Source organism: Micromys minutus, assembly GCF_963924665.1.
Source record: "Micromys minutus genome assembly, chromosome: X".
Taxonomy (NCBI): domain Eukaryota; kingdom Metazoa; phylum Chordata; class Mammalia; order Rodentia; family Muridae; genus Micromys; species Micromys minutus.
The window spans coordinates 30,430-42,500 of NC_137970.1; the positions used below are offsets into that span (position 1 = coordinate 30,430).

At 51.3% G+C, this 12,071-nt stretch overlaps 1 protein-coding gene across 4 annotated transcripts in view; it reads left to right on the forward strand.

Moving 5' to 3' along the window:
- Positions 1-3,614: 3,614 nt before the first annotated feature.
- Positions 3,615-12,071, forward strand: part of DMD (dystrophin) — a 1,259,848-nt gene continuing 1,251,391 nt past the window's right edge. For 2 of the 4 annotated variants that reach the window (XM_080910293.1, XM_080910296.1), the window contains exons 1-7: positions 4,979-5,069; positions 7,928-8,100; positions 10,280-10,398; positions 10,485-10,630; positions 11,167-11,286; positions 11,429-11,605; positions 11,827-12,008. In XM_080910293.1, coding sequence (XP_080766419.1) covers positions 7,952-8,100; positions 10,280-10,398; positions 10,485-10,630; positions 11,167-11,286; positions 11,429-11,605; positions 11,827-12,008 — 893 coding nt within the window. In that variant the 5' untranslated portion in view covers positions 4,979-5,069; positions 7,928-7,951. Of the gene's footprint in view, positions 3,671-4,978; positions 5,070-7,927; positions 8,101-10,279; positions 10,399-10,484; positions 10,631-11,166; positions 11,287-11,428; positions 11,606-11,826; positions 12,009-12,071 lie in introns of those variants that run through there. The other 2 variants (XM_080910294.1, XM_080910295.1) reach the window with 2 other exon arrangements.

Sequence of the window (12,071 nt, forward strand, 5' to 3'; positions counted from 1 at the left end):
GTGACGACGGCGGACGGAAAGTTCCGGAAGTGACGTCGGGATGAGACTCGGCCGCTTCCCTCCTTTCCCGCCTCCTGTGGGCGGGGCTGGGAGCCTGGGGGCGGGGCTGGGAGCCTGGGGGCGGGGCTGGGAGCCTGGGGGCGGGGCTGCGGCTCGGATCCGCCCAGAGACGACGGGAGGAGCCTCGTTAGCATGAAATCTGCATAAACATGAGTCTGATTTGCATAAATATGGATCCGGACGCGGATTTTTGCATAAATTTGCATCGATTTGAATGGCATTTGCATAAGTCTGTCGGATTTCCACACGCGTGAGTTTTTATCTGCGCAAACACACGCATGTCACATACGGGGCGACGCGCAGTGGGCTTGTTGGAATCGACCCCGAGCCGCGCACTCGTCACGCGATGACACGCAACGTACGCGTGTGACACGGGTCACCGAGGGGGACGTGTGACGCCCGTGACATGTGACCGGCGTGCAACAGACACACGTGTAACGTGTCGCGAACATCACGTGTCACACGCATGTAACTGACACACGTGTGACACACGCACATCGGGGGTAAGAAGACAACACGTGCGTCACGTGGTTCCATACGTCACATGTTCCACAACATACGACGCACGTGTGCAAACCACACGCGGAAAAAAACCGGTTTTCACTCGCTGGTGAGTTTTACACACGTGACACGTGTTTCATGAGACTCAATAACACGTGACGCGCACATGCGTGTCACACGAGACACACAGGCGTCACGCGAACCACGGGCGACACGCGGATGGGACACGGACGCGCTCCGCACACACGCGTGACCTTCCAGCGACGCAGTTCTGGGCGATGGCGGCTGAACACACGCCAAGCACACACGCAGCCCCGCCCCACCTCCACACGCGTGCAAATTCTGTGCAAATACCCCGTGAATTTTATGCAATTTTTTTCAAATTTATGCAAATTTTATGCAGAATCCACGCAGCCGGGAGTCGCGTGTGAATCGCGTGGATCCGGGTGGAAAGTTCCGGAAACGCATCAAAGGCGACGTCGCCGGAAGGTTCCGGAAGGAAAATGGCCGCCGTTGCTGTGACCCGAGGTCGCGGAGTCGCAGGGTTGCTTCCGGTTTCCCGGTGTGAACTCTGACCTTTGGCACCGGGAGGGGGCGGGGCGCGGGTTCTCAATGTGATCGTGTTGTTTGTTGTTATTTCGTTATTATTATTGTTACTTTATTATTGTTACTTTATTATTGTTTTCCACATTTAATTTATTGTTAAATATTAATAATTTTTTAAACATTATTGTTATTTTTCCGTAGTTTCTGTAATTTATTGTTACCGTTATTTGCATCGTTATTATTTTCTGTAATTTATTATTTGTCAACATTATTTTCCGTGTTTAAATTTAATTTTCATTAATTTATTATTATTTTCCGTGTCTCACACTCAGTGGAATGTTAAATTCACAATCGCACACACGCGCGTGAACCACGTGTTTCTAATTCACGATCTTTCTCCGATTTTATCCCCGTGTCATTGGAAACAATAAAAATAAAAATAAAAATAAAAATAAATAAATAAAAAGAAAATTAAAATAAATTAAAATTAAAATAAAAACGTAAAAACCTCGTGGTTTTTTTCCACAGAAAACGCCCAGGCCCCGCCCACAGCAGGCAGGCCACGCCCCTCCAGGCCTCGTCCATTATCACCGCGCTCAGGCCCCGCCCACGCCCCGCCCAGACCACGCCTCCTCCAGGCATCGTCCGTTAGTTATGACCACGCCCAGGCCCCGCCCACCCTCGCAGACACCACGCCCCCTCCAGGTTTCACCCGTTATAATCGCGCTCAGGCCCCGCCCTGGCCACGCCCCCTCCAGGCCTCGTCCGTTGTGACCACGCCCAGGCCACGCCCACACGTTTCTAATGTTTCTTTGCGTGAATTAATATTTAACGTTAGTCATTGAGGCCCGATTATAATATTCAAATGAGACGTGATTGTAATATTCAAATGAGGCCCGATTATAATATTCAAATGAGGCCCGATTATAATATTCAAATGAGGACTCATTATAATATCCGAGCGAATCTCACTGTGACGTTTCTCACGCCGTCACTCAGGCCCCGGGGGGCGGGGACACCGCCGAGGCCACGCCCACGCCCGGAAGTAACGGCTGAGACGCGACCGGGGCGTGGCTTCAGCGCGGTGGGCGTGGCTTAGTTTCCGCCGCTCCGGCCCCGCCCAGCGCCTGTCAATCACTCGGCCTGGGTTTAACGGTTGATTCTGAGAGGGTGCAGTCGGGGCGTGGTCAGGGGCGTGGTCAGGGGCGTGGTCAGGGGCGTGGGAAGCGTCCCAGCCCCGCCCCTCGCCCGTCAATCACGGTTTTATTTATATTTATACGGAAAGTTTCTCTTTTTTTGTTTTTTTTGGCCGTTGATTGTGTTGATTGTAAACATTCACACGTTTCTCAGCCTGTTCACACTCGTGTGCGCTGTTGTTGTGCGAGAACGTGTTTTACATATTATTTTATATGTTTTATTTATTTTATATGATTTATAGATAATAATTTATTATTCATTATTTTCTACATCATTTCATATGTTGTTTTTTATACTTTTACACACGTTACAGAGTGACACACAATTTACACACGTTTCCACGTCCATCACGTCGTCCTGGCGTCACTCGCTGATCATCCATTTCCTTCCACACTCACAACCGTTCTATTTCGGGTCCACGGTGTAGTCACGTGTGTCGTGCGCGTGTTGCGTGTGAACGTGTGATTTTACTTTTACTTTATTTTGATTTTTTTACGTGTGATTTTATTCGGATCAATTTTATTTTTTATTGAGAAAAGTTTAAATAAAGAAACGAATGAAATTTATTATTATTATTTATTATTATTACTTCCCGTATTTTACACTAAATTTTCCGTGTTTTACACTAAACGAACGTCTTCGTTTTATTTTTTTATTTTACGCAACGACAAACGGGACACAATCCGACGTGGGCCGCGACGTGTGTGAGCGGAAAAGCGTGCAAACATTTTCACAAGCGTCATATGATCATCATCATTATTATTATTATTATTGTTGTTGTTTTAACAACAATGTTATTTTTAAGCCACAAATTAGAGAAAAATTTACACCGAAAATGAAGTGACGTTGACACACCGCGGGACACGCGCGGGTGTGAGGAGAACACAACCGACACCCGCGGAAGAATGTGTGACACGCAGGGAGAGCACAGGAGATCCGTGTCACACACACAGAGACACTCACACGGGCACGCGGAGAGACACGGAGACACAAACACACTGACACAGAGACACACACTCACTCACACGCAGTCACACAGAGAGACACGGACACTGACACAGAAACACACTCACAGACACACAGACACGCTGCTGCACACACGCAGAGATAGAGACAGACGCAGACACACAGACCCGGACACACACTGACACAAACGGGGACGCACAGAGAGACACGCACACACAGACACACTCACAGACACACACGCACTCACCCGCCGCGCCATCCCCGTCCTGACCTCACGCGCATCCCGCGCTCACGGCGGCGGCGGCGGCGGCGGTTCCAGCCTCCGGCCGGGGGATGACGGCGTTCACGCCGATCCGACACCAACTCCCCGGCGGCGCGGCGTGAGCGGCGGACATGGCGGGTAGGCCGGGGCCGGGGCCGGGGCCGGGGGTCGGGGGTCGGGGGTCGGGGGTCGGGGGTCGGCCGCCATTACTGATCGTCGGGATCGATTGGAGCCGCGGGGGGGGAGGGGCGAGGCCGCGGATCCGTGAAAACAACCGTTGGTGCGCACACTCCGGGGCCGCTGGGGAAAAACCGTTAAAAAGCCGTTGGCGCGGCGGCCGCGGCCGTTGGTGCGCACACACCGGGGCTGGGACGCGGCGGGCGTGCAAGCCTGCGAGTGTGTGTCCGCGCGGGGGTGCGGGGGGCGGGGGACCGATGAGAATTAATGACTGTGTGTGAATTAATGTGTGTGAATTAATGAGTGTGAACTAATGACTGTGAATCAATGACTGTGAACTAATGACTGTGAATCAATGACTGTGAACTAATGAGTGTGAATTAATGACTGTGAACTAATGAAGCCCCGCCCACAGGCCCACAGGCCCCGCCCGTTCATGTTCATGCAAATGTCATTCAAATCTATGCAGATTTTATGCTAATGAGGCCCCGCCCACCGCCTCCGGGTTCGGATTTTACGATTTTCTCACAATCGATCGCCGACGGACGCGGGATCAATAACCGGCGGCGTCACGTCCCCTGTGCTCACGTCACGCCGACGCCATGTTTGTTCTTCCTGCTGCTCAGGGAACGAAAACTTTTCACACTTGTTTCCCGCGTGTCGCCCTCGGTTTGTTATTTTTATTATTATTTATTATTATTATTATTATTAATTATTGTTATTTTATTTTAATTTTATTTTATTTCATTTATTTTTATTTATTATTATTATTATGTTTCTTATTATTTTTATTTAATTTAATTTATTATTATTATTATTGTTATTGTTTTTATTTTATTTTATTTTTTAATTTTATCTAATTTTATTTCATTTTATTTATTATTATTGTTATTTTCACTTTCACACGCTCACCGCACACGTCACACGCGCGCACACGTGACCCGGGACCTGCCGCTGTGACTTTTCTTTCGCTTGAATCCTTCTCCGGCGGCGGCCATTTTTTCATGCGTCTCAGCCGTGCAAAAGACGCAGGAACCGTGACAAATGTGTGTTTGCACGCCCGGATTTATCGGATTTGCACTTTGGCTCCTGTGACGTCGCAGAAACGGCCTGAGCTGCTGCCGGAACTTTCTGGAATTTTCCGGAACCTTCTTTGCTGGGCGGCCGCCCGGCGAGCGTCTGGAACGTTTCCCGGGTGTTAATTTGGGACACGGCTATTTATAGACGTGAGTCACGGGGTGAGTCTGAGCCGCCGCCGCGGGGTAAAAATACACACGGCGAGCGTGTGTCGGGGGAAAGTTCCCTGAGGACCCCGGGGGTCGGACGTCGGGGCCGGAGCCGGTGAGGGGAAGAGAAACAGGTGAGTGTGAGTGTGAGTGAGTGAGTGAGTGTGAGTGAGTGTGCAACAGTGTGTGTGAGTTTCTATCTGTTTAAAAATGAAGTTTGAAAACAGAATTTGTCACTAAAAAAACCAAAAAATAGTGATTTCTTGAAGTAGAAAAGTGTAAGAGGTTGTTACGGGTGTGTCTGTGTGAACATTTACACAGAAATATTCACAGTTGTGTTTGTTCATTTACACAAGATTGTGTTTTTATGTCTGTTTTTTTCAAGTTTAAAAATAATCTGTAACTTTTCACTAAAAAAAGTTAAAATAGTGGAAAAGTGTAACAGGTTTGTACACTGGTGATTGTGTGAACATTTGTGCAAAAAGTGTTTAAAATTGTTTTTGTCTCTGGTTTTTTAAAACAAGTTAAAAACAATAATTTTTCAGTGAAAAAAACGTGATTCGCTGGAATAAATAGTCAGAGGTGTGTACAGCTGTGAGTGTGAACATTTACACCAACACGTTACAAATTGTTCATCTGTATTTGTGAAAATAGAGTCAAAAACATAATTTGTCACTAACAAAACCTGAAAATAGTGAATTCCTGGAGTAGAAAAGTGGTGACAGGTTTCTACACGTGTGACTGTGTGAACATTTGTGCAAAATTTGTTTACAATTATTTTTATCTGTGTTTTTTTTTAAATGAAGTGTAAAGAAATAATTTTTCACTAAAAACAGTGACAATAGTGATTCACTGGAGTAGGCAAATAGTCAGAGGTGTGTACATTTGTGTTTGTGTGAACATTTGTGCAAAGTTGTGTTTAAAATTATTTTTGTTTCAATTTTTTTTTGTTTTTTAAAAAGAATAATTTTTGACTGAAAACAAAAGTGTCAGAGGTTTTGTACACGTGTGCGAGTGTGAACATTTACACCAACACGTTTGATAATTTCGCGACCGGAGTGGGAGAAGTTCCGGAGGCTGAGGGCGAGCGTGTGAGTTTCCACAGCGGAGACGACGCAGCAACTCACAGCCGCACACACGGGGGCACGGTCGGTTCTCACGTTTGTGTCACAGTTTGTTGTTTATTGTCATCACGGTGTTATTATTATTATTTTATCATCATCATCGTCACTTTTCACTCCTCACCTGCCTGTTGCCGGGTAACGGGGGGCGGGGCCTGGCGTTGCCGGGTAACGGACTGAGGGCGGGGCTTAGGTGACAGTTACTGAGGGGGCGGAGCTTAGGTGACAGTTACTGAGGGGGCGGAGCTTAGCCGACGGTTACTGAGTACCTGAGGGGCGGGGCTTGCTGAGGGCGGGGCTTAGCTGACAGTTAGTGGATAGAGGAGGGGCGGGGCTTACTGATAACTGGGGGCGGAGCTTAGCGTTGCCGGGATTTACTGAGGGGCGGGGCTTAGCCGACGGTTACTGAGAAGGGGCGGGGCCTGGCGTTGCCGGGTAACGGGGGGCGGGGCGGAAAGTTCCAGAACAAATGCGACCAGAGTCGGAGGATTTTCCCGCGCACGCTCGTGGTTACCGTTACTGCTGTTGTTTTTCCGTCACTTGTGCTCACTACTGTCGCCGGCCGCCGCGGTGGCTCACGGGCGGGGCCGCACTCCTGCCTGTTACTATTACCGACCGTCGATATTGTTTACGCCCGGCGATCGCTTTCCTTGTTTTCACTACTGTCACTATTATTACCGGCCGTCGTCGGGAAAGAGTGCAAAGGGCGTGTGACGTGTGTGACTGCGCGTGTGCAGTTGTGATTTGTGTCCCTGTTTGTGACGGAAAGTTCTAGAAGTGTGACCCATGAGTGTGTAAATCGCAGTGTGACCCGTGAGTGTGTAAATCGCAGTAAAGTGTGTAAAAGTGTGTAAATTGGGCGTTTTCTCACCCGCTGTGCGTTGTTTGTGTCAAATTTGCACTGACACAAAAAAACTGTGTAAATTATTAGAAAAGACAAAAAGAAGCCACAAACTCTGCACAAATTTTGCACCGACACAGTTGTGTTTGTGTAAATTTTTGACCACTCACGAATCGACCGTGAGCCACGCCCGCCGTCACCGACGTGACACTATTGACTGATCCTTGTTCACTATTGCCGGAGGAAAACCGTCGTACTCGGCGTCGGTGCGCGGTGACGTAATCACACCGACACGTCCCAGTTTTACACACGCGCCTGACGGATTTTAGGCTCACGTCGCACTTTTTACACACGCTTCACGTGGAAACCCTGCCGTGTGTGGACATTGTGCCTGTGTAAAGTGTGTACATTGCGTGTTTTCTCAGCCGCTGTGCGTTGTTTGTGTGACACGCAGGTAGTGAGTGTGTAAAGTGCGCATGTAAAAGTTCGTGTGCAAAGTTAGTGTGTAAATTGTGTAAATTGTGTTTTCTCACTGGTTGTGCGTTTGTGTCACACGCAGGTTGTGTGTGTGAAGTGCGTGTGTAAGTGTGTAAATTGTGTAAATTGCGTGCTTTCTCACCCGTTGTGCGTAAAGTGCGTGTGTAAAGTGAGTGTATAACGTGTGCGTGTGTAAATTGTGTGTTTTCTCACCGGGTGTGCGTCGTTTGTGTGACATGCAGGTTTTGTGTGTGTAAAGTGTGTGTGAAGTGTGTAAAGTGCGTGTGTGAAGTGTGTAAAGTGCCTGTGTAAAAGTGTGTAAATTGCGTGCTTTCTCACCCGTTGTGCGTAAAGTGAGTGTATAACGTGTGCGTGTGTAAATTGTGTGTTTTCTCACCGGGTGTGCGTCGTTTGTGTGACATGCAGGTTTTGTGTGTGTAAAGTGTGTGTGAAGTGTGTAAAGTGCGTGTGTGAAGTGTGTAAAGTGCCTGTGTAAAAGTGTGTAAATTGCGTGCTTTCTCACCCGCTGTGCGTGTGTTCGTGTCGCACGCAGGTGGACGACGTCGCGCGGACCGTCATGGCGGCGTCACACCGGGGCCCCAGTGAGGCGGCCCTGCTGGCGTGGGTGCGGCAGTGCACGCGCGGCTACCCCCGGGTCGACGTCACCGACTTCGCGTGCAGCTGGGCCGACGGGTGGGCCGTGAACGCGCTGATCCACAGCCACAGGTACCGAGTGTGAGCGCGCGGGGGGGTGAGTGTGACTGAGTGTGAGCACTCAAACTTGACACAAAAATGACAAAAAAATGTCAAATTTCTCACAAAAGTTACACAAAAATGTCACATTGGTGCAAAAACGACACAAAAATGACAAATTGGTGCAAAAATGACACAAAAATGTCACATTTCACACAAAAAAAGTCACAAAAATGACACAACGCCCCCTTTGCACGCCCTGGCTTCACGTCCGCCATGGACAGGGTGACGTCACGTGACTCCGGGGGGATACACACGCGCACCTTGATGACGTATGTCATGGCGGCGACACGGGGAAGCTCCGAACGTGGACGGTGATCGAGGACACGGTTGCTCCTGCGTGTGAGGACACACGCGCAGGGTGTGACACACGCGCAGTGGGTGTGACACACGTGCAATGGGTGTGACACATGCGCACGGTTTGACACACTCACATGTCCCCACCCCCCCCTCCCCCATCCGCCATCTTCCTCCTCCGCCGTGACCGACTCCAAACACAAGTTTTCACTTCAGTTTATTTTTCATTTTTCACCAACATCCGTAACATTTTAAATTTTATTTTTCTCGTTGGGGGTTTGTGGGAAAATTCCCGACATGGCGGCGGCGCTGGGGGCTGCAGCCGGTGCGCCTAGTGGGGCTGCAGGTGGTGCGGGTGGTTCAGCAGGTGTTACAGGCTCGGGTGCACGTAGTGGGGCGGCAGGTGCGTCTCCGTCCATCATGGCGGACGCTTTCCTTCTCTTCGCCGCCGGCGGCGCGGCCTTCGGTGCGCGTTTCCCGCGCTTGTTGGTGTTCGCGCACTGTCGGGGGGCACGAGGGGACACGGGGTGCGGGTCAGAGGTGCACACGGGGGTTTACACGGGGATTTACACGCGGATTTACACGGGGATTGGGGTGGGGCTCTTCTGGGTGGGCCATCGTACCTTGGGGTGAGGGGGCGTCTGTGTAAGAGGTCAAGGGTTCACACGGGGATTTACACGGGGACTCAGGGCCGTGGTGAGAGTCAGAGGTTGAGGTGCACACGGGGATTTACACGGGGATTTACACCATGGCGGGGGTCGGTGGGCCACCCTACCCTGTGAGAGGTGCACACGGGGATTTACACGGGGATTTACACGGGGATTTGTCCCCTGGTGGGGGTCGGGGGGCCGCCCTACCTTGCACAGGACGTGCGGGGGGTAAAACTTGCACGCCGCCTTCGTCCTGACGGGCACCACGGGCGTCGCCGTGTCCGGGGTCGGGACGTCCATTTCCGGTTCCTCCGCGGACGCTGTGCGCGTGTTGCTCCCTCGGGGGGTGTGAGCAACTGGCGGGGCAGCGGAGGCCGCGGCCGTGAAGCCTGCGGCGTCACCGGGCTCTCGGCCAATGGCGGGCGAGCGCTGCTGTGACGTCACAAACCGTGGCTGTGACGCAGCCGAAATCTGGAAATGGCCGACGGGGATCGTGGAGATTATGCAAATTTCATGCTAATGAGGGCGACGCCCCGAGAACTGACGTCACGTCGTCCGTAATTATGCGGATCTCGGTCTCGTTTATGCAAATTTCATGCTAATGAGGCCCATTCGGTGTCTCTGGGCGGATCCAGGCCGTAGCCCCGCCCCCAGGGTCTCAGCCCCGCCCCAGAGTCTCAGCCCCGCCCCAGAGTCTCAGCCCCGCCCCCAGAGTCTCAGCCCCGCCCCCAGAGTCTCGGCCCCGCCCACAGGGTCCCGGCCCCGCCCCCAGAGCCGTAGCCCCGCCCCCAGAGCCGTAGCCCCGCCCACTCACCTCCCAGCGCGTCCTCCAGGCTGAAGTCGTCCTGGGCCGCGGTGGGCGTGGCTAGAGCCGCGGGGGAGGCGGGGAAAAGACAGGAAGCGGCTCAGTCCCTCCCGACGTCACTTCCTGAAGGCCGGTGATTGTCCTGTTAGTGTGACCTTTCCAGGGCAATCATTTAGTTGCACGTTTGTTCACACTTTCAAACACTCAATACACAATCTCATTATAATTATCTCGGCAGCAGAGATTCACAGTGTGTGATTTATATTGTGTGTCCGAGTGTGTGATTTATATTGTGTGTCCGAGTGTGTAATTTATATTGTGTGTCCGAGTGTGTGATTTATATTTGTGTTTGTGTGTGTTTCACACCTGTGTAATTTATATGTGTGTCCGCGTGTTTCAGGCCCGACCTGTTGGACTGGAGTTGTGTGGTCTCACAACGGTCCGCCGTGGAAAGACTGGGTCACGCCTTCAGCGTTGCCAAACGTCACTTGGGCGTGGACACACTTCTGGATCCGGAAGGTAGGCAGAAGTCACAATAACTCCTTGCACACTTCTTCCTACCTCCTGTTTGTCGTCTCACACCGGCGTCGCTCGCGTGCTCACAGATGTCGCCGCCCCGGATCCCGACACGGAGTCCGTCCTGATGTTCGTCGCGTCGCTCTTTCAAGTTTTGCACCAACAACCCCGTCAGGCCGTGGACATGTGGCCTTCGAACGTGAGCAGCGTGCAACGGTTTCAGTCACACCAGCAGGTAAAGTGTGTCCGGAAGTGAAACGCCGCGGTGTCGACCTCGGATCACTGGACGTGACGTTTCCAGGGACACGCTTCAAAGCCCGTGTGTTTGTGTGCGTGCCAAAAGTGTTTTCTCGTTGTGACACGCGCAAAGGGATTGTACTAATTACGTTTTCCCCTCATTCTCACACTAGCGTCTCATTTTCTGTTGTTCACAAACAACATTTCACTGAAGGGGTTTCGTTCACTCTCCTGAGCCGGTTCCGTTTTCACACTCGTGGCAGCTTCAGTGCACACCAACTTATCGACCTCACGGCCTCACTGGGCTCAGAGGAAACGGGTTTTTAGGCCACTTTTGCCACACCTCACGCTGTAGACTGGCCGGGGTCACACCCGTGTGCACACGGTGTGTTTAATTGTGTTCACAGTGTTTCCCAGAAATGTGAGATTTTCACTATTAAATGTGTGAACGTTTGAGTTCAATGGTGTTTCCTCGTGTGACAAACGTGCTTCCCACATACCAACCCCGTTTCCACTTCTCCCTCCTACTTCCAGATCACACTCAGCGTAGCACACGGCCGTGAGCAAACCCCGTCTCCTGGGCCGCGATTCAAGAGCTTCACACACGCTGCTCACGTCGCCACCTCCGAGTGCACACAACAGGGCCCCTCACAGGTGTGTCAACACTTGCTTCTTGTCTCTGTATTGTGAACCCACCACGGAGAGAAGACACAAGTATTTGTGCGTGTGCAAAATAAGGAGCAACTCAGCATTGGTGCAAACCACGTGATTGTGTAACACCGAGTCTGTTGTTCAGCAGGTGGAAGCCTCTGGGCACAAGTCAGTGGTGGTGACGGAGGTGAACCTGGACCGTTACCAAAGTGCGATGGAGGACGTTCTCTCGTGGCTTCTTTCTGCCGAGGACACACTGCGCGCACACGCGGAGGTTTCCAGTGAACTTGAGGAAGTGAAAGAACAGTTCCGTGCTCACGAGGTAAAAGTGCACACGGACTTCACTGATAGTGTGTTTGTAACGACTCCTAGAAGAATAAACTCACCATCACACACACACATAGTGTGCTCTCCGTCACACACACACACAGTGTGCTCTCCGTCACACACACACATAGTGTGCTCTCCGTCACACACACACAAGCAAATTGAAACCCCAACAGGTTCCTCAGTTGTTCACAACTGTGACCTTCTTCCTGTCAGGGGCTCATGATGGACTTGACGTCGCACCAACGACTTGTTGGTGACGTTCTGCACTTGGGACGTCGACTGGTTGGAGAAGGGAAACTGTCGGAAGGTGAAGAGACGGAAGTGCAAGAGCAAATGAGTCTCCTGAGTTCACGGTGGGAGTGTCTCAGGGCAGCGAGCGTGGAAAAGCAGAGCGTGTAAGTCTTGTGTGTGTGCATGCGTGTGCTCCAGTGTGTGTGTGTGTGTGTGCGTGTGTGTGC